This window comes from Lutra lutra, chromosome 6 (assembly GCF_902655055.1).
Source record: "Lutra lutra chromosome 6, mLutLut1.2, whole genome shotgun sequence".
Taxonomy (NCBI): domain Eukaryota; kingdom Metazoa; phylum Chordata; class Mammalia; order Carnivora; family Mustelidae; genus Lutra; species Lutra lutra.
The window spans coordinates 33,541,088-33,563,731 of record NC_062283.1 but is presented as its reverse complement, the minus strand read 5'-3'; the positions used below and the strand labels follow the sequence as shown (position 1 = coordinate 33,563,731).

Sequence of the window (22,644 nt, the reverse complement as noted above, 5' to 3'; positions counted from 1 at the left end):
TAATAAATGTGTGTTCAAATTAAAATCACAATGAGATATCACCTCACATGTGTCAGGATGGCTAAAATAAAAAAACACAGGGGCACCTGGATGGCCCAGTCGTTAAGCGTCTGCCTTTGGCTCATGTCATGACCCTGGGGTCCTGGGATCGAGCCCGGCATCGGGCTCCCTGCTCTGCGTGGAACCTGCTTCTCCCTCTCCCGCTCCCCTTGCTTATGTTCCCTCTCTCACTGTCTCCCTCTCTCTGTCAAATAAATAAAATCTTTAAGAAATTTTTAAAAAATCAAATCAAATAAAAAACGTGAGAAATAACACGTGCTGGCAAGGATGTGGAGAAAAAGGAACACTCTTGTACTGTTGGTGGGAATGCAAATTGGTGCAGCCTCTGTGGAAGACAGTACAGAGGTTCCTCAAAAAATGAGAAATAGAAATATGTGATCCAGGAATCACACTACTGGGTATTCACCCAAAGAATGAAAACACTAATTTGTGATCTCTCTCTGTCAAATAAATAAATAAAATCTTTAAAAAAAAAAAAAAACACTAATTTGAAAAGATACACGCACCGCTATGTTTAGTGCAGCATTGTTTACAACAGGCAAGACGTGATGGCAACCCAAGTACCCATCTACAGACGAATGGATAAAGAAGATGCAGTATCTATATGCAATGGAATATTACTCAGCCATAAAAAAAAAACAACACAGTGAAATCCTGTCATTGGCGACAACATGGATGGACCCAAAGGTATAACATTAAGTGAAATAAGTCCATCAAGGACAAATACCATACGGTTTGACTTACATGTGGAATTTAAGAAACAAAACACATGAGCAAAGGAAGGAAAAAAAGAGACAAACCAAGAAACAGACTCTTGGGATGCCCAGGTGGCTCAGTCAGTTAAGCATCTGCCTTCGGCTCAGGTCATGATCCCAGGGTCCTGGGATGGAGCCCCACATCAGGCTCCCTGCTCAGTGGGGAGCCTGCTTCTCCCTCTGCCTGTCACTCCCCCTGCTTGTACTATCTCTCAAATAAATAAATAAAATCCTGGAAGGAAGGAAGGAAGGAAGGAAGAGACTTTGAACTGTAGAAAACAAACCGATGGGGGGGGTGCCTGGGTGGCTCAGTCATTAAACATCTGCCTTCAGCTCAGGTCATGATTCCAGGTTCCTAGAGTCCCCCTGCCTGCCCCCCATCTGCTCACCTTGCTTGTGCACAGGCAGTCTCTGACAAATAAATAAAATCTTAAAAAAAAAAGTCTTTCCTTGTCTTTAATGATGCTTATCAAAAAATTTTTTTATCTTTTTAAGATTTTATTTATTTATTTGTCAGAGAGAGAGAGCTCGCGCACAAGCAGTGGGGGCAGCAGGCAGAGGGAGAAGCAGACACCCTGCTGAGAAAGTAGACTGATACAGGACTCCATTCCAGGATAAGCCACTCAGGCATCCCTCAAAATTTTTTTTCAAATGAGCAAACCAAAACAATTTTTTTTTTAAAGAACAAAGTTAAGGGGTGCCTGGATGGCTCAGTCTTTAAGCGTCTGCCTTCAGCTCGGGTCCTGATCCCAGAGTCCTGGAATCAACCCCTCAGTCGGGTTCACTGCTCCAAGGGAAGCCTGTTTCTCCCTCTCTCACTCCCACTGCTTGTGTTCCCTCTCTCACTGACTCTCTCTGTCAAATAAATACATAAAATCTTAAAAAAAAAAAAAAGGAACAAAGTTAAAAAATGACCTGATTTCAAGACTTTCTGTGAAGCAACAGCCTCGAGGAAGTGTGGTGCTGGTGTCAGGACAGACCTATAGAAAGAGAGGAGAGTCCGGAAGCAGATCCACAAATTATGGTCTATTGAGTTTCAGCAAAGGTGCCAAAGATGTTCAATGTGGAAAGAATTGTCTTTTCAACAAATATATTGGAAGAACTAGATGTCCACTGGAAACAAAAAGAATCTCAATCCTTATACCACACACAAAATTTAATTTGAAATGGATCATAGATGTAAGTGTAAAAGTTAAAATGAAGAAACTTCTAAAGGAAAACATATCCTTGTGCCCTTCAGGTAGGCAAAGATTTCTTAGAACACAAAAGCATGGTTGTTAAAACATTAATAAATTAGACTATGAATGATTAATTCACTACTTTAAAACTTCTGGTCTTCAAAAGACCCTGTTAAAAAAATGAAAAGACAAAGCCACAGAACAGGAGAAAATATTCATAACACCTGTATCTGAAAAAGGACTGGCAACCAGATTATATAAGTAACTCCTGTAATTCAGTAATGAGGGGAAATGATCCAGGCAAAAGTATATGATCAGGCAAAAGACTGACCATATACTTAAAATGGTTATGATGGTAAGTTTTATGGATACATATTTTACCGCAATTTTAAAATATCGTATTGGGCAAAAGATTTTATTTATTTGTTTGTTTATTTTAAGATTTTATTTATTTAAAAGGGAGAGAGGGCATGCATGTGAGATGTTAGGGGTAGAGGGGGAGGAAGAATCTGAAGCAGACTCTGCACTGAGTGGGGAGTCCAATGTGGGGCTTGATCCCATGACCGTGAGATTATGACCTGAGCTGACACCAAGAGTTGGACACTTACCTAACTGAGCTGCCCAGGTGCCCCAGGGGCAAAATATATATTTTTTAAGATTTTATGTATTTATTTGATAAGAGATAGCACAAGTAGGGGGACTGGCAGAGGGAGTGGGAGAAGCAGGCTCCCCACTGAGCAGGGAGCCCAATGCAGAGCTCAATCCCAGGACCCTGGGATCATGATCTGACCGAAGGCAAATGGTTAACCGACTGAGCCATCCAGGCGCCCCTCATGTAAATTTTAACACACACCTATTATGCAATCTAGCAATCCCACTCCTGGGGGATTTACCCAAGAGAATGGAGGCATATGTCCATACGAAAACCTGTATACTAATGTTCACAGCAGATTTATTCACGATAGCGACACTGTTAAACCCAGATGTCTGTCAAAAGTGGAATGCATAACCACATAGACATGTGTAGAATATCCCATATGATTTCAAGTATACAAAATTTTAGAAAAGGGAAATTTAATCTGTAGTGACAAAGCAGAGAAGTACTTGCCTGGGCCCTGTGAGGCCTAGAGGGACACAAGGGAAGTTTTGGGTGATGCAAATGTCCTTGTCATGATTGGTGGTTACATGACTGCATATATTTGTCAAAACTCGTCAAACTGCACACTTAAAATTGGTGAATATTCTTGGATATAAATTATACCTCTATAAAGTTAATTTTTAAACTGGGTGAGACTGAATTCCAGTGTCTAGAGATGCACACATAGGGGATAACCCTCCATGGCAGTGAATACTATGAGTCGTGCTGGTGGGCAATGTGGGAAGGAACCAGGGGTTGTACCTGGGATGGGGGAAGGTGGGGCTTCTGGATGGGGTGGGACATCGCAAAGTTCTAGTTCTTGACCCAGATGGTAGTTACAAGGGCAATTGCCTTATAAAAATTCACAAACCTATACCTTTCTTTTCTTTCTTCTTTTTAAAAATTTTTTTTAAAGATTTCATTTATTTATTTGAGAGACCGAGAGAGCACAAGCAGGGTGAAGAGGCAGAGGAAGAGGGAGAAGTAGGCTCCCTGCTGAGCAGTGAGCCCCATATGGGGTTTGATCCAGGACCCTGGGATCCTGACCTGTGTCAAAGGCAGACACTTAACTTACTGAGCCACCCAGTTGCCCCTATACCTTTATTTTCTGTGGTTTTCTATAATGAAATAGTAAAAGATAAATTTTTAAAAATTTAAGATGATACATTGCTTGAGTGCTCGCCATGTGCAAGACACTGTTCCAAATGCATCACTTGTGTGAACTCTTATAATCCTTCCCACAACTCCACAAGGTTGGTACTATTGTTATTTCCAGAAGAGACAAGGAAACTGAGGCACAGAGAGGCTAAGAGATTCGCCCAAAGCCCCACAGGGAGAGTGGCAGAGCTGAGATTTGCAGCAGTCTGAGTAGGAGTCTGTGCTCTCCACTGCAAAGGTGGAGAGAGAGGTTCCAGCAGGCGCCCGGAGAGGAAATCCCAGAGAGAAGAGTGGCTACCTTGCTTGATCTGGTGGACTGTGCTCGGAAGGAAGGAAGCTCAGGAGGGAGAGGATATTGAGCTAGGAGTTCCTTTTCTGTTGTTGTTGTTTTTTGTTTTTTTCCAGATTTTAGTTATTTATTTGACACAGAGAGAGCACAAGCAGGGGTAGTGGGAGAGGGAGAAGCGGACTCCTTGCTGAGCAGAGAGCCTGATATGGGACTCAATCCTAGGACCCTGGGACCAGCCCAAGTCAGATGCTCAACCATCTGAGCCACCCAGGCGCCCCGAACTAGGAGTTTCAAAACCAAAATGCCCCACAAGCTTCCTTTATTAAGAAGTCTTTACTGAACCCCTCCTGTGTGCCAGACACTGGCCCGGGCTGCTCAGCCACTGTGCACTCTCCTGGCAAGAAATTCCTGCCCTCGTGGACCTGACATTCCCAAACTTCCCAAGCATCAGTTTTCCCAGCTGTAAACAGGTATTCAAAAATGTAATTAGGCAGTTAAAAAGAAGACAAGAGAGTATGAGAATCGTTCAGAGGTTTGCAGGTGACAAGAGATGAACCCAACCTTGACAGCAACGTGGCTCATCTCTGGACTAGCAACAGCAAGAGCAGGATTGCAAGACAACAGATCCAGCAGACTGTAAAAATGGGGCAATCCTTGACCTCTGCCTACTGTTTTTGCCTCAACTCTGATCATTATCAAATAACTCGGGAGAATAATCATGGCCGCTCCAAGCAGGTCAGAAGAGCTGCCCCAAACAATGACAGGCAAAGCGGTGACAGTCACTGAAGGAGAGGTTGTCTCTAATACAGTTTGCCCACGTGGAGGGGATGGTCAGGCTCCATTCAGAGGCTACTGAGCTAGGAGAAATCCCACCGTCAGCACCCAAAGGGGTTGACGCACGCATACATGCATGTACGCGTGTGTGTGTGTGTCCAGGAATGTATTAGCAGCCATCTACCTACATACCACAAACTCACATATGCTGCGCGAGCTATAAATGAAAATTCGCAGCACAGATGGCTCTTTTGAGGAGGTTTCTTCAGGAGTGGGAGGAAGTACCAGGCTACAGGATTAGAAAGCTATTCTGGATGTGGTGAAGGGAGATGTGGGGAACCGGTGAGGCCCAAGGTGTCTGCCAGGGACATGTGATTCCCTGCTGTTATAGCCCGGGGGGCGGGGGGGGGGCTCACCTTACCTGGGCCGAGAAAGGGCGTGTCCACGCTGTTCCCCGAGACTCCCAAATAGAGGCCAGGCCACTCTGCTGGCCATTGGGGGCACTGCTCTCCAAGCCTTCCTCCATTCTTGGCGCTTTTCTACGAATTCCTACGAAAGGCTCCGGAACCTCAATATGGAAGGAACCGCAACTAGGAAATCTTTACAAGCCATGGTTTTACTCCTTTCAGACCTGGAGCTCCCCGGCGCCCCAGGAACCCAGACCCTGACTTCCATGCTCTGCAAGAGCACTCTTGAGTTTACAGATTCTTCCAAGTTGGTGGTTCTCAAGGTCAGCAGCTTTACAAATTGCTGCTGCCCGACGCCCATGTCCACCGGAAGACGTGGGTAGAACATTCTCAGCAGTTTTATTAATGGTGGCCAAACACTGGAAACAACTTAGATGTCCACCAACTGGCAAACAGATAAACAACTTGTGATATGTCTATACAATGCACATCACCTGGCAACAAAAAGCAACAAACGGCTGATCCTAATAACGTGGATTCTTACAGACCAGATTAATGATGGGGGTGGGCGGAACCAGACACACGCAGGTACATCAGCCACGCCATCAGTCAGGATAGCTAGACCTGGGAGTGGGCGTGGGGTGTTGACTGGAGACTTTGGGGTTTGGTCATACTCCATCTCTTGATCCTCTGGATCCAGATGGTCATTAACATGGGCTCACATACACACACACATAAAAAATACATTGAGTTGAAAGCTTAAGAGTTGTACACTTAACTGTACATACATTACACATCGAGAAAAATGGAAAAATAAAATACGCTGGGGCTCCACCCCCAGAACGGTGGACTAAATTGGTCTGGGGTGTGTGGCCTGGATGAATGGATTTTTAAAAACCTCCCAAGGGATTCTAACTGGGAATGAGGGTGAGACTAAATCCCAGAAGAGCCAGAGCCCCTTCTCTAGCTGCACCGAGTTCTGGGCTCTGGCTCCCTGCCCCTGCCCTTAGTCAGAGGAAAAAAACAAAACAAACAAACAAAAAACCACAAAAAAAAACCACTGCAGAGGGACAGACTAAGGCAGAAGTCAGACACAGTTCCATCACTTCTTACCTCTGTGATCTAAAAGAAACATCTATTTCTCTAAGCTTCAGTTTTAGGGTTTTTTTTTTTTAATGTTTTATTTATTTATTTGAGAGAGAGAGAGAGCACAAGCAGACCAAATGGAAGAGGGAGAGGGAGAAGCAGACTCACTGCTGAGCAGGGAGCCCAATGCAGGGCTCGATCCTAGGACCCTGGGCTCATGACCTGAGCTGAAGTCAGATGCTTAACTGACTGAGCCACCCAGGTTCTTTGGGGTTTCTATGTTTTTAACGAGTGGCAGGTGTCATACTTGTACCGTAGGCACCGTATAGCATTGAAATGGTAAAAATGGTGTTGATCTTTACAAAGTTAATCTTAAATCATACATCTGATCCTGTCACTACTTCTTTTTTTTAACATTTTATTTTAAGTAATCTCTACCCCCAATGTGGAGCTAGAACTTAGAACCTTGAGATCAAGAGTCAAATGCTCTACGGACTGAGCCAACCAGGCACCCCGTCGCTACTTCTTGAAATCTGTGGCTTTTCATTAACTCCTTCCTGAGGCCACTCATGCCTGTCCCAGTGTGCCTTCCTTGTTCACCAGGTCCTAGCCATGCTGGCTGCCTTTCAATTCAAGCACTCCTCTGCAGCAGAGCCTTTCGCAGGAGCCTGAAACCAGCCTGTTCTCAACCCACGCTCAACTCCTCCATAGGTTTCAATCTTCTCACTCCCCATTACTCTGTGTCTCCCTGATCACTTTCGTCATAGCTCCCCGCACGTAACAGAGGTATGTGATGCTTGGCATGGGATCCATATATGTTACTGCTCCCACCCTTGCCCCACCCCCTTGGCCCAGCACTAGGGGCTCAGTGCAGAACTGCTGAATGGAATTCAAGTGAACTCAAGGAGAAGTGTTCCGGGAAGTCAGAGAATATTATTCGTCCTTCCCTCCTCAGTAACCTCTAATCTTCCCTTCTCGATAACCTCTAATCTTTTCTGCTTCCCATGAGGTTGTTATTTATTCTGGAAACATTTATTAGGTATACCTATCGTGTGAGACATTGTGCTCACAGCTGGAGAGGAAGCTGAGAGGGAAAAGCATGGTCCTTAGCCATCGGAAGGCTCTATCCAGGGAAGGAGACACCCACAGCAATGCCATCCATATGCATTCCCAGCTCATCTAAGGGTGAGATGGGAAGTTCTGTGGGATACCTCCTCATCCTCTTCTCCCTCCACACCCTCTCTAGATGATCTCAGATCCTTAGGACATCTTAGATAATTCCCTCACCTAATCTAACCCAGCTCTCTCCCATAGGACAAATTCTGAGCTCTTAATCTAAAATTATACTGGGGTTGAATCACTATACTGCATATCTGAAACTAATATAATACTGTGTGTTAACTAACTGGAATTAAAATAAAAACCTGAAAAATCAAAGATAAAATAAGATTATACTGGTATTTTCACCAGTGGGTCTCATAGGCACAAATGCAACAAAATCTAAAACTGGATTAATCTCTCCTAACAATTTAGTGGTTATTTCAGAGAAACAGAAGCTTAGCTTACTGAGGAAACGAGGTTGAGAGGGCAGCTAATCCTTTGGAGGGAAAAAATTTACATTAGAAAACATCGCAGGAGGCTAAAAGATCTGAACATAATTGTCACAAAAAAGAGTGAATATTTTTGCAGGTGACAAGGGAGTCATTGGGGGGTTTAAGCAACACGGATATTTGGGGTTTTTTGTTTGTGGGGATGGATATGTTTTTATGTAATCCAACTTGGGATTTGACGAGCTTGGTGAATCTGAAGTGCATCACCTTCTAATAATTCTGGAGGGTATTCTGAGGGTCTCTTTCTTACATTCTTTATTATTTCCCTATGAGACTTCACTTAGACATATAGGAGACTTTCTCTAACCTTCAGACCTCTTATCCTTTCTTTCAAATATCCCATCTCTTTTAATCGCTGGACTGCATTTGTGAATTTTTTTTCATTTCTATCTTCCATTTCACTGAAACGTGTGAAAAGTATTGTTCATTCTTCAAGCGTGTTAAATCTATTGTTTATTCTTTTTTTTTTAAGATTTTATTTATTTATTTGACAGACAGAGATCACAAGTAGGCAGAGAGGCAGGCAGAGAGAGAGGAAGGGACGCAGGCTCCTTGCCGAGCAGAGAGCCCTATGTAGGGCTTGATCCCAGGACCCTGGGATCATGACCTGAGCCGAAGGCAGTGGCTTTAACCCACTGAGCCACCCAGGTGCCCCTATTGTTTATTCTTTTTAAATTAAGTTTTAAATTTAAATCATTTTTATTTTCACATCTGGAAGTGTTACTGTATGTTTTCAAATCTTGACCAGTCCTTAGATTATGTTGCTCCTTGTCTATATGTTCAAGATTCTTTCTGAAAAACTACTGTAAACATGTTACGAGTATTTATTTTTTTAATTTTGTAAAATATACATAACATTAAGTCCACTATCTTAACCATTTTTTTTAAGATTTTTATTTATTTATTTGACAGACAGAGATCACAAGTAGACAGAGAGGCAGGCAGAGAGAGAGAGGGAAGCAGGCTCCCTGCTGAGCAGAGAGCCCAATGCGGGACTCGATCCCAGGACCCTGAGATCATGACCTGAGCCGAAGGCAGCGGCTTAACCCACTGAGCCACCCAGGCGCCCTTAACCATTTTTTTAAAAGATGAATTTATTTATTTGAGAGAGAGAATGCGTGTGAACAGGGGGATAGGTAGAGGGAGAGAGAAAATCTTCAGGCATTCTCCAGGCTGAGCGTGGAGCCCAACTTCTGGCTTGATCCCAGGACCCTGAGATCATGACCTGAGCTGAAATCAAGAGTTGGATACCCAAACAACTGAGCTACCCAGGTGTCTCTTAGCCATTATTAAGGATACAGTTTCAGTAGTATTAACTCACATTTTTTGTGCAACCAAGCTCCAGAACTCTTCCCATCTTGCAAAATTGACAAATATTTCTTTTCTTTAATAAGATTTCATTTATTCATTTGACAACGATCACAAGTAGGCAGAGAGGCAGGCAGACAGAGAGGGGGAAGCAAGCTCCCCACTTAACAGAGAGCCCAAAGTGGGGTTCAATCCCAGGATCCTGGGATCATGACCAGAGCCTAAAGCAGAGGCTTTAACCTATTGAGCCACCCAGGTGCCCCCAAATATTTCTTTTTAAATAATAAGACCACAAAAAAATACTTGAAAAACTAGGTGAATATTTATATAATCTTGAGATGCTGAGTGACTTTTCAAACATTGTACCAAAGTCTGAAACCATAAAGATTTGGATATAAAGAAATGTGAAACTTCCACTTCAAAATATCATGAAAATCAAAACAAATGAAAAAAATGGGGTAAATTCTTGAAAAAGTATGTGACAAAGGATTAACAGCTTTCATACGTAAAAAGTGATTTCAAATCAATAGGATAAATCTTTCAATTGGAAAACTGATGGTGGAAATGAACCATTAATAAAAGAAGGAATACAAATGCTGAGCTGCAGAAGTAGTCAAGGAAAGTGAATTAAAAGAGCAATTAAATTAATATTTCTATTATCGGACTGACAAAAAATGAATAAGAATATTATCCAATCCTAGCAGGATTAATAGGAACGTGAGACTTGTTAGTCACTGCTGCCTAGAATGAAATTGTTAATGCCTTCCTGGAAATCAATGCAGACTGTGTCAAAAATGTACAAATGTGTGCTTTGTTACTCAATAATTACAACTTCCAGGAGCATATTCTAACGAAAATAGTGGACAACTGTGCACATATGTGTGTGGCATTATTACTGATAATAGTGAAGGGTTTAAAAAATATATATCCAGTCATAGGGTGTTGATCAAACTATCCTCCAGTGGACTACTGTCATTACAAATTTAGATATTAACTAACATGAAAAGATTCACAGTGTATTGTTAAGTGGAAAAACACAGGTCACCAACCACATCTTACATAACATAGGTATGTATTTTTGTCAAATACATACATCTATTTGCTTGGGTGCGTTTTAGTTTGGAAAAACATGTACCAAAATGTGAATGGCCATTATCTTTAGCCTATAGGATTCTGTTTCATTCTTTTATTTTTGTTACTGTTCTGTCTATATATTCTCTCCCCGCTCAAAAAACATCTATTACTTCCATGATAATGTTAATTTGTCGATAAGAAATAAAGAAGTGGCGTGCTTCTAAAGTGCCTGTCCAAGCATAAAAGTAACCATGCTCCGAACAAGCACACAGGCTCACAGGTTCCAGCGACGGCTCCCACGTGCGCGTCTTGTCAGGAAGGTCGGGGCCCGCCGCCGCCTCCGAGCCAGCCCATTTTAGGCACCGCCAAGGCCACCCCGGGCAGCCCGCGGGTCCTCGCGGGGGGCGGAGCACGCCAGCCCGGAAGAGACGCCGCGCCGCATCGCGCATGCCCCTTCCTTTCCAGCTCCGGCCCCGGACGTAGCAGCCGCCGAGGTGCGTTTCTCCGCGGTCCGGTTTCCATCGGTGTCCATCCTGGCTCTCCAGCTGTCGTAGTCGCCGCTCGTCCCCGGCGTCGGGTCGGGGGAGCCATTGTGGCTTCCCGCGCGCCCATTTCTGAATAGATGGGCCGGTGGCGCACTTCGCGGGGGGCGGTGGGGAGCAGGTAGAAGATTGGCGGCCGGTTGGCGGAGGTCGAGGAGGGGAGGATTGAAACCCTGGTGCCGTGGCGACTCTTCTGGCGAGGTTAGGGAGACTGCGGCCCCCTTGCCCGCCTTTGTTTCGATACGGAGTCCCTCACCCCGAGCCGCCTCCTGGTCTGGCCCTGGAGCTCTGGTTTGGGGGAAAGAGTGGTAGGGGATGAGGGTGCGAAGGCCTTAGCCCTTTGGTTTGGGGTCAGTGGCCTGTCACGAAGGGAGGGCTCTCCTCCAGGCCCTCCCTGCGTCCTTGCCTCTGGAAGCATTCCGTGCTAGGTACAGTTGCTGATGTTTCCTCAAGTAGTCCGGGAATACAAGGTTTGCTGCCCCCTGCTCCTACGTTATATTTCTGTGGGTGTGAGAGTAAAGTCTAGCGAGTAGTAACCCTACTCCTGTTTTGCTCAAACATCATGGCAACTTTTTCCTCCAGCGTGTTTGGGAGGTGGAGGAGGTTAACCGGGGGCTTTCAGTTTTGCAGGGTTTGAAGTTCTCTCTGCAAGTTTATCAAGGTGTGGTTTGAGGTTCCCGCCCCTTGGACTGGGATTCCCTGGGGGTCATTCTGGGGTCCTGAACTTGGTTGCTGGGCCCTGGCTTCGTTGCTCAGAAATGTTCCTGATGATGTGCTTCCTTCCAGATGTTGATGCCCAAGAAGAACCGAATTGCCATTTATGAACTCCTTTTCAAGGAGGGAGTGATGGTGGCCAAGAAGGATGTCCACATGCCCAAACACCCTGAGTTGGCAGACAAGAACGTGCCCAATCTTCACGTCATGAAGGCCATGCAGGTAGCCTGGGGGCTGCTCGAGTGGGGTGCAGATGGAGGGATTTTCCACTAAATGTTCGAGGCGCATTCCAAGGAGAGGTCAGGACAGCCAGAGCTGCTTGCTGCCTTGAAGGGCGCTGAGGTAGATACACCATGAAAACTCGTCTATGCAATTTAGCTTCCTTTTGCGCCAAGCTTCTAGATTGAAGCCTCTGGTTCTGTCTTGACAGTTGTGTTCTGTCTTCCAGTCTCTCAAATCACGAGGCTACGTAAAGGAACAGTTTGCCTGGAGACATTTCTACTGGTACCTTACCAACGAGGGTATCCAGTATCTGCGTGATTACCTCCACCTGCCCCCTGAGATTGTGCCTGCCACTCTGCGCCGCAGCCGCCCTGAGACTGGCAGACCACGGCCCAAAGGTACGTTGCCCATGTAAAGGCCTGCTCTGAAGATCCTTCTCTGGGGGAGTGTATATGAAACTTGGGGGGGGATCAGACAGAAGAGGTCTTACCGTACACCATTGGTGTCCACTTTAGAGGGGGCTCTGGCTTGCAGGACCTGGGCCAAGTCCTGGAACCTTTGTCCCCTGGCATGGGACTTGTTGTCATGGAACCGCGATCAGGTCAAGTCTCGGGGATGCCATTAAACAGAGCATAGTTTGCGTCCTGGCATGTATGGTTGAGCATTGAGTAACTCTTCCAGACCAGAGCAGAGTTGTTTACCACATGTGAAAGAGATGGAGAGTGTTCTAGAGTTTCTTGGCAATGAGAGCAAAAACAAAAGTCAGATAGGGGAGGACGGATGTGTATATAGTTGTAGCATGAAAGGATGTGCTTGTGGGGGGATGAATTACATTCTGGCTCAAGATCATGGTTGGCTCACAGTTGCAGGTTGTCAAGGTTATGGTTCTCTTTCTTTAGGTTCTGAAAGAACTTGTCACAGGAACTTTGTAGGAGCAGCAGTTTGTGGGCTTGGGTGATGAGGTGCAGAGGGTCCTAAAAACAGATCACCAGACTGCCCAGATTCCTGTGGAGACAGGCTTGGTAGCGCTCAGGAATTTGTATTTTTTTATGACTGCTTTCTGGTGGGATTCTGGTGGTTAGGTGGGATTATGTATCTGTAGAGCAAAGGTTCTCCACCACATCTTGGAATCCCCGGGTGGGGGAGGTTCCATTGTCTGGACCCCATGGATTCTGATTTGGCTGGCATAGATGGGACCTGGCATGCATTTATTTTAGTCACTCACTGCAGGTTCAATCTAACTTCTCATACTTAAAAAATATATAGTTGACCCTTGGAACAACTTAGCGGTCAGGGCGCCTGTGATGTCATTGTCCCCGTTCCCACCCCACCCCCATTGTCCAAAATCCATGTGTAACTTGATTTTTTGAAAAACTATTAATAGCCTGCTGTTGACCAGAATCTTACTGATAAGAAATAGTTGATTGATAATCTTAAAGAAGAGAACATTAAGAAAATAATCAACATATTTACTGTACTACTATACCCTTACTTATTGAAAAAGGGATTGTGAACCCATGCAGTTTAAACCTGTGATATTCAAGAGAACTACGATCTATATTCTAATTATGTGGATTTGAAGGAAAGTTCCAGGGTAACTAGGTGGAGAAGGTACCAGATTAAACTTCCAGTGTTGATGAGAGTATCTTAAAAGTAGCTTTTAAATCTGCCATTATATATATCCCACAATCTAGTGAGGTGTGTGAAGAAGCCCAGAGCAACTAAGGACTCTCTGGTGGCCTCTGTATTTACACTCTGACTATTGGAAGTGGGGCTTTCAGCTTATGGTACCTCCTTTCCTGTTTGCCCAGGAGATTTTCCACTTCAGAGATGGGTCAAGTTCAAAATTTTGGCTATTCAGATGTTTGTAGAAATGGTTGGATTGCTTAATTTGCCGAGTAATTGGAAAATGTGTATCTGTGTTGAGAAATATAATAGAAAAAAGTGATCCTTTTGCAGATGGGTGGCATTTTAATTTTGAGTGTTCTAGGCTCTGGAGAAGCTAGTGTCATTGATGACAAAATCTCTAGCTGATAGCTCTGGGTCCAAGAGTTCTGTTCCCTTTAACCGATCATAACTAAGTTGTTTCCACTTTTCTCGTCCTGAAGGGCACAGAGTCTGCACATTGTCCTAAATTCTCATGTGGTTTAATTTGTATAGGTCTGGAGGGAGAGCGACCTGCAAGACTCACACGAGGGGAAGCTGACAGAGACACCTACAGACGAAGTGCTGTGCCCCGTGAGTGATGCATCCTCTCTGTCGGGGCATTGGGGAAGAGTCCTTGGATTCTTGGGCACCCTGGCTGGGGCTCAGCCCTTGAAAGTGCCAAGGTGACCAGGAAAGATTCTTGGTCTCAATCTTCAGGTCCTTTTTAGCTGGAGTCCCTTACGTTTCTTGCCTTGCTGCAGGGGTTTGATGGGTGGGGTTAGGACAAAAGCCTGCTTCATTGGGGATACAGACAAGTTCTGTTGAAGACCTCTAACTAGAGCAAAATTGAAACCTTTCAAGAAAGCAACATGCTTTTCTTAGTTTTGTAGTTGTGTTCCTGTGTCACAGACTCTTGAGGGCACCCACTTAAGTTATCCCTGTTGTTTGTTTGTTTGTTTGTTTGTTTTATTCTTTTGACAGAGAGAGATCACAAGTAGGCAGAGAGGCAGGCAGAGAAAGAGGAAGAAGCAGGCTCCCCACTGAGCAGAGAGCCTGATGCGGGGCTCGATCCCAGGACCCTGAGATCATGACCTGAGCCGAAGGCAGCGGCTTAACCCGCTGAGCCACCCAGGCGCCCCAATCCCTGTTGTTTTCTTAAAAAATAGTTTTCTTAAAAAAATTTTCGTTTTGAACAGCAGGTGTTTGCGTTGACTTGGAATAACAGGTGTTTGTTCATTCAGATAATGTATACATGTTGAGTGTCTGACTTGCCAGGCTCTGTTCTGGGAGCCAAAGACAGTGTGCATAACAGACAAAAGACCTTTCTCATTGAAATTGCGTTTTAGTAGTAGGAAACTAGTAAGCAGAAAGGACTGTCTAGATGTCCATGGTATGGGTGCTGCAGGGAAAAATTCAAGCAGGGGGATCTATGGTGCAGTTTTCAGGGAAAGCTGCAGAAGTACGATTTAATAAGCAAACACCTGAAGGAAGGAGTCAGCCATTGGCTCCCTGGGGGACGACCATGAAGGCACATGGCTTTCTGAACCAGAAGGCAGCTGGAGAGTCCTATGAGGATGTATTTCTCATAGCTCTGTGGGCCATGGTAGGGCTTGGGATTTATTTTATTTATTTTTTAAGGGATTTTATTTACTTGTCAGAGTGCACAGGCAGAGGGGGATGTAGACTCCCTGCTGAGCAGGGAGCCTGATGTGGGACTCCATTCCAGGATCCCGGGATCATGACCTGAGCCAAAGGCGGACACTTAACTGACTCAGCCACCCTGAGTGACTTAACCATCCCAGGGCTTGGGACTTTTTTTTTTAATAGTCCGTATCTTTGTTGAGAGGCAGTTGATAGTGATATGAAAGCAGAGTATGGAGGGGAACATTCTTTTTTTTTTTTTTAAAGATTTTATTTATTTATTTGACAGATCACAAGTAGGCAGGGAGGCAGGCAGAGAGAGGTGGGGGGGGCAGGCTCCCTTCTGAGCAAAGAGCCCAATGCGGGGCTTGATCCTAGGACCCTGGGATCATGACCTGAGCAGAAGGCAGAGGCTTTAACCCACTGAGCCACCCAGGCGCCCCATGAAGGGGAATTTTCATTAACTTCTTTACTCTTGCCTGTCTCTGGTCATGGCTGCTAATTGTTGAAACATGAAATAGAAGTGATCATTTGACTTGAGTATGTTACTGAATAGTAAGAATTTTTCCAACAAACAGGCTCTCAGTTCAGAGGAAGTTAATGGTTGCTCCTACTAGAAGTCACACCACGTGGGCAATCATTCAGGGAGTAGTTCTCCAGAGGATACGAGGTTGGGCCTGAGCCTCATGGGTCTCCAAGTTGAGGTGGGGTGAGAGCAGCCCTAACAAAAGTAGAGTTGGGGACATGGTAGCTTGGGCGGCAGGGAAGTGAGGGTCAAGAACCTAATGATGGATGTGGTCTGAAATGGGCCAACGAGAGACCCAATTGAGATATTAGTGAGACTACGCCCCCTGATGGTGCTGTCTCCATCCACACCCCTCGGGAACCATAACATTTCCTAGTGGCCACACCTAAGACAAGTGGAAAGTAGTTTACAGCAATAATTTTTTAAATCCAGTATGGCTTATTGTATTTTTTTTTAAGATTTTAAATGATATACACCCAACATGGGACTCAAACCTACAACCCCAAGATCAAGAGTTGCATGCTCTACCAGCTGAGCCAGCCAGGTACCCTAAATGTAGTATATTTTAAAATGTTATTTTAACATGTAATCTGTATAAACATTAGCGAGATGTTTTGCATTCTCTTAAATCTCGACTACTTACATGTACGTTGCACACACCTCAGTTTGGACTAGTGGCCGCCGTACAGGTCAGGGCAGTACTGGATCTTTCATCTTATTTGTTATCATGGTCATGCTGCTGGTTGGTTTTGCTTTTGTGGGCCTTTGTGTCCTTTATCTCTTCTGTAAGCTCGATGCCAGTCTGAAGCATGTAAGTAACTTGGTGGGAAACGAGGGTCGTCTTTGGCCATAGAGAGGGGCACATACCCCAGGCTTTGTGGTCTGGGCAGCCTTCCTGGAAGTGACAATTTGGGCTGTGAGTTTGGAAGGATGATTTAAGGAAAGCTGCCCCAGGAGAGGGAGGGGGCAGAAGCGGTTCACAGGGTGTTCCCACCACTTGGTGTAACTTACTTGTACTTCCCGGGGTACATTTGCGGACAAGGCTTCTCCTGCAGAATCAGCCTGGAGACCTGTCTTCCCTTGGTCTGTAACAGATCATAACATAAGATGACTCTGAATTGGTGTTTCTCCTTCCAGCTGGTGCCGACAAGAAAGCTGAGGCCGGGGCTGGGTCAGCAACTGAGTTCCAGTTCGTGAGTATCCCTGTTGGCTCTCCCTAGACGTCATTGTTCTGGTCTGGCCCTGGGGGCCTGCAAGTTCTAGGGATCCTATGCAGTGTGGTGGGTCCACCCCTTGCTACAGTGGATCCCCCCCAAAAAATAACATGAATTCTGAGTTTTTAAATGAAGATACGGTATGTAAACTTTTGTAAATAGATATATTACTGAAATGAGTCTCCCAGATCAGTACTACATGTGGCATAGGGTTGGTTTCTTCATTAGTGAGCATCATAATTATGACTCCCTTATTTTCATGAATTAAGACTTAGGGTTAAGAACTCTAGACTAGAGATTGAGTGAGTTCTAGAACCAAGATGGCTGGGGTCAGGGTCTTCATCTTCTTCAGATGATGTGATAATTGGATACATCCCTGCTGTGCTTCTGTTTTCCTCATCCTTAAAATAGGTGTTCCGATTGTAGTTGTGTCAGGTGCTTGTGTGATTAGGAAGAGTGCCCGGCACAGGGGCGGGTGTAGCCCTATTGGAGCGACAGCTGTCCTGTGGCAGGTCATCATGGCACAACTGTTCTCTGTGGCCTCGTTTGTGGGAAGGTGGTGTTTGTGGCAGGCACAAGGTCTTGTCCTGTGCTGAGGGTGTGTGTGTGTGTATGTAAACACACCCTTGAGTGGGTATCCATATTCCCATTTTACAGATGTGGAAACCGGCCTGGGTGGTGAATGTGGCCTCATAGTAAGAGGCAGGGCTGAATTTATGGTCTGAACTCTTGAGCGTTACTTTGGGGCCCTGTCCTGTGATAATGAGGCCTGCTGCTCAGCCTGCTACTAATGCTCATGCCGTCTGTTTTCTCTTGCAGAGAGGCGGATTTGGTCGTGGACGTGGTCAGCCACCTCAGTAAAGTTGGAGATTGTTTTGTGTTGAATAAATTTGTAGCCAGAAAAAAATTAATCTCGTTGTGTCCTATTTGGTTTGCATTATGTGGCCTGAACAGGAATGATAGAAGGATTACAATGTAAATGGGGCAAGACTGGACTGGGGTAAGGGTGGCATCACATGTGGTTGTTTAGGGATGCAGTTCTGGCCCTGTGTTCCAGGACATGCTGTCCCATGGAGTGATGTCCAGTGTGGTTGCTGTTCGGGGGCTAGTTGGAGAGCGGGGCATCTTCTCTAGGCGGCCCCTGCTGGTGCAGCTCTGCAATGAGGGCATGTTGCTGCTCTGTTAACCCCAGAATTTAGTCTCAACCTTCAAGGCTTAAGGTTTATATGAATGGAAGGAGAAAACAGAGTTAAAATTGCACAAACACCTGAAAGGAACCGCTAGCCATAGGAAGAACCCATGAGAGTTTTTGTTTTTACATAATCACAATAGCTGGTTGGAACTCTTGCCATCCCAGGTTCCTTTATTTGTTTATTTTAAAGATTTTATTTATTCATTTAAAAGTGCACAAGCAGGGGCGCCTGGGTGGCTCAGTGGGTTGGAGCCTCTGCCTTCGGCTCGGGTCATGATCCCAGAGTCCTGGGATCGAGCCCCGCGTGGGGTTCTCTGCTCAGCAGGGAGCCTGCTTCGTCTTCTCTCTCTGCCTGACTCCCTGCCTACTTGTGGTCTCTGTCTGTCAAATAAATAAATAAATAAATCTTTTTTTAAAAAAAAGTGCACAGGGAGAGGGAGAAGCAGATGCCCTGCTGAGCTGGCAGCCCAAGATGGGGTTCTATCCTAGGACCTGGAGATGGTGACCTGAGCCAAAGGCAGATGCTAACCATCTGAACTACCAGGCGCCTGGGCTGGGGCTCCTTTAAAAGGAGGAAACACTTGTCCAGTGTCCTGGAGCCTTTTTAAGTGGTGGCCCGCCCTACATGTGATGGGAGTAAATGGATTAGAGTGGTGACATTCCCCAGTGGGGCCAAGTGCCATCTTGGTAAAGATACCAAGGGACCTTGTTGGTGCCATGAAGGTGCAACCAGTGAGAAGTTCAGGGGCATAATCCTGCAGAGGTTTGCTGGGTCAAATACTGGCTTTGGCTTACAGATGGAACCATGACTGGTGATGGTTGCAGGAAGTACACGGGACTGGGTCAAAGGCTTTGAGGCAGTGGCTTCGGGCCAACAACTCAGGACGTGTCTGCCAAGGTGAGTTCAGTGAAACTGGTAACTAGTGGATTTTAAGGGTGTGGGGGGGGGACTTGGGAGTCCTGTTTATTCAATACTACAGGCCAAGCATTGTGCAGAGATGGACAGTTAGCCAAGTGAGATTCGAAGCATTTGGGAACAGGTGGTTTTGTGCTGGTAGCAGCCACCTGTTTGTCTCGGTAGGCAGCTGTAATATGGACCACAAGGTGGCAGCCGACAGCAACTCCAAATGAGGACTTAAAAGATTAGTTTTGAGAGATGAGCTTTGTATTCTGAGCCACCAATAAGTAGAAGCTTGCTTTGGCAGAAAGAGGTGGTGTTTGGGGAAGCTGTTTCAGTGCGGCCTTGGCTGCCTTGCCAAAGATTGCTTTTTATCCAATTTTTCTGCTGGCTCAAGTGATGTCAAGTGGTTTGCCTGTGTTCACACGCCTTGTGATTGTTTAACCTGGATTCCACTGTGAAATGTTAGTAGCTCCCGGCCTTTCTGTTTCCCACCAAAGCCAGCGAGCAAGCAGATGGGTTTCCTCTATAACCTTGCTGATTTTCTGGCCCTTAAATGTCACTTTTTCGGCTAGGGCTCCTTGCCAACTCCTTTCCTCATGACTTAAATTAGTTCCAGGATGTATTCTCCAAGATCACCCAAGGAATCTGGGAAAACCCAAGGAATATACAAGGTAGAATTGTAGCCTGTGGACAAAAAGAAGCCAACAGAGGCGGCTCTTCTGCTGCTGGCCAGCCCCCTCCCCCTACGTTGGTAGATTGAATACCACTGCCAATCAGTAATCATTGATTAGCTGTTCAGGGTTCAGTGCTAATAAGTGCTCTGGGAAACAGAAGCCTCAAGATTTGTCTTAAAAGACTTCACAGTCTACTTAGGAAAACAAAACCAAAGCTAAACACTGAAAGTCTATATGCCATGGGCACCTGGCTGGCTCAGCCTGTAGAGCATGTGACTCTTGATCTTGGGGTTGTGAGTTCAAGCCCCATGTTGGGCATAGAGTTTAATTTTTAAAAGTGTATGCCAGCTACTGTTAAGTGGTAAATGATTATGTCTAGAGTGAATTCTACGTGCAGGGTGGAAGGGATGAATGACTGCTGGAGTGACCCAGAGTAGTTTGTGGAGCAGGGTGAGACTAGTCCGGCACCTTGAAGATGCTTTCCATCCTTTATAGGAAAACCAGAATGTCAGATGGTGTCAGGAAACTCTCGTCAAAAATTAAGGGTTTTTTTTTTTTTTTTTTTGGGTAAAAACGGATGTTGACTATTACAAATGCCTAGGAAGATCACCTGTACGGCCGGTTAGAAGGGGCAGGGAGAGGCCTCCTGGAGCACAGCCTGCAGTGGGTGCAAGTTTTGGGGCAGTCTGGTCCATCTTCCAGGGTCTGTTTGCAACACAGCTTTGCATCTCTCCACCAGCCCGGAAGCTCACCAACTAAACCCCACTACCACTACTACCACCAACAAAGGTTGCTAAGGATTTGTAAGGGATTTGGGGTGCTGACAGCTGAAGATAAATTTTCCTAGTTCAACACTGACTTTCCAATACATAAACCCCCTTTGCCTGAAACATAGTCCCCCTTATAGGTAGTGCTGGTAGCAGCTTTAAGTCTGTGATTCGCTTAAAGTCCTAACTGTAGATCTTCAAGAAGCAGCTACCATTGCCTATGTTAGGTGCTGGGAGACAGACGTTTTTGAGAAGGATGTGTCCTCTAGCCCCAAACATGAGGGCCCTCTGGGACACTCCTTACTCGGGTGCCTGGCCTGGGCCTCCAGCATGGCAGCGTGGGCCCATGGTGGCTAGTATTTCCCATCCCTGCCCTTGTTTCCAGAAGCCAGGCCTGCTGAGAACTAAAAGACAGTCTCACTCATGATCAAACTTCTCCAAAGTTTGGGAATACGTGGGGTCATGGACTTCTGCTGCTTTAATGTTGAACCCTTAGAATCGATTGATTCTAACCCTTTTACTTTTTAGACACTGGAAAAAGATGGGAGAAAGGAGTCTTGTTGACAGCACTTGTTTCAAAGCCCAAGGGTGAGAAAGATCCTGGTTTGGTCACTGTCCTGGGAACAAGGTTTGTCTATTTCCAATGAGTGTGAAGGACTCTTGGCTCTCAGAGAAAGTATCAACAACTTGGGTAAGAGGGCCATTTTTGGTTAGGCTGTCAGGACAAGGACGTGGTCTTAGAATGCTATGGAAGGAATCTGGTGATCTACCAGCAAACAGACAACCGGGCTGGAGGTGGAAGCAAACATGTAACAGATCCTCCTGTTCCAACCTTCCCTCCTTGCTGGCGCCTCAGGCAGCCGGTAACTTTCCCAGAACTGCTGTAATCCCTTCCTAAGAGGTTCCCTGCCTCCAGCTTTGCCCTGCCAAGGTTATTTTTTGGAAACACAAATGTGAACAAGATATTCCCCAGCTTAAAATCTTTCAAAAGCTCTGTGTTGCCTTCTAGAGTCTTCTAGAATCTAAACGAATGCTGAACTCCTTACATGGCCTGACAGGTCCATCAAAACTTCGCATCTGCCTACCAAACAAAACAAGGCTCCAAGTTCCAGGACCCAGCTAACCTAGCTCGCTATCTTTCTCAGCTTCTTTGCATGCAGTGGTCCATTTCAGGGAAACTCTCCCACCCCAACCCACTCAGGGCTCCTATACATTCTTCGTTCTTCAGACTAAATACCACCTCGAAGAAGCCTTTCCTGAGAGAAGTTACTCCTTTAACATCAAGTGAGGTGTCTCGTTAGTGCCTGCAGCATCTCTTAGCTTGAACAGGCTGTTGGAACTGTTGGAAAATGTCCTCTCCTCTGTGACACAGCCTTGCTCTAGGGGCCTCGCTCAGTGCCTCGTGAGCAGTAGCTCCTTCGTAATTCTTAGCTGCATGAATGATGTCCTTAAAGAGTTGTCTCTGAAATGTATAATCCCCTTATGTGGAAAGAACACTTACAAATTAAAAAAAAAAAACTCTTCAAAACTAAATTGGGAATATGAAAGTAATTGAGAAACATCCTTACTACAGTTTCTCCAGAATTAGGGAAGGCAGACCTAGAAAAATACACACTAAGTGATAAGAGGCTTAGCCATTATGGCTGGTTGTATTGGTGGCTTTCAGGGAGGAGGGAGCAAATGCACTCCACGGGAAGGCTAGTGGGTCTTCTGTGACCCGTGGGTCACCATGACCATCTGAAGTACACCTTACAGTTTGGACTAACAGCGAGAAGCAATAATAGTGGCTGGCCCAGCTGGTGCCCCATGGAGTATTGGAGAAGGCTGGGGCTTCCTTGGCCAAGTCTAGGAAGAGTCTTATTTTCAATTCTTTTGTTTTTCAGCTTTACTGAGGTATAATGGACATACAATAAAGTGCATCTGTTTAGACATCCAATCTGATTGGTTTTTACATACGGATATGCTCTTGAAATCAAGGTAATGAACATATCTATCACTCCAGAAGTCTCCTGTTTGTAAGCCCTTGCTCTTCCCCACCCTCATCTCCAGGTGAACAGCGCTCTGCTTTCTGTCATATAGATAAGTTTGCGTGTTCTAGAGTTTTATCAAAACGGCATTGTAAGGAATGCATTCTTTTGTAGTCTGGGTTCTTAGCATCATTGTTCTAAGACTCCAGTGTTGTGGCCTGCCTGAGTACTTCCTTATTGCTGTGTGTGAATTCCACTGTGTGGATATGCCACACTTTTTTTTTTTTTTTTAAGATTTTAT

At 45.4% G+C, this 22,644-nt stretch overlaps 1 protein-coding gene and 1 long non-coding RNA gene across 3 annotated transcripts; both read left to right on the top strand.

Moving 5' to 3' along the window:
* The first annotated feature begins 10,716 nt into the window (after window positions 1-10,716).
* On the top strand, window positions 10,717-17,753 carry RPS10 (ribosomal protein S10). Of its 2 annotated transcripts, none has more exons than XM_047735170.1 (6): window positions 10,717-10,830; window positions 11,665-11,814; window positions 12,041-12,212; window positions 13,975-14,052; window positions 16,766-16,821; window positions 17,662-17,753. In XM_047735170.1, exons 2-6 carry the CDS (start codon window positions 11,665-11,667, stop codon window positions 17,701-17,703), a joined length of 498 nt encoding a protein of 165 aa, XP_047591126.1. In that variant the 5' UTR covers window positions 10,717-10,830; the 3' UTR covers window positions 17,704-17,753. The 2 variants fall into 2 exon arrangements, with proteins under 2 accessions (XP_047591126.1, XP_047591127.1); XM_047735171.1 differs by lacking the exon at window positions 10,717-10,830 and adding an exon at window positions 10,943-11,079.
* Window positions 17,754-18,464: 711 nt separating this feature from the next.
* Window positions 18,465-22,312, top strand: LOC125103252 (uncharacterized). The gene is made up of 2 exons (XR_007128329.1): window positions 18,465-18,932; window positions 22,260-22,312. It is a non-coding gene; the product is annotated as an uncharacterized LOC125103252 (long non-coding RNA).
* The last annotated feature ends 332 nt before the right edge of the window (window positions 22,313-22,644 follow it).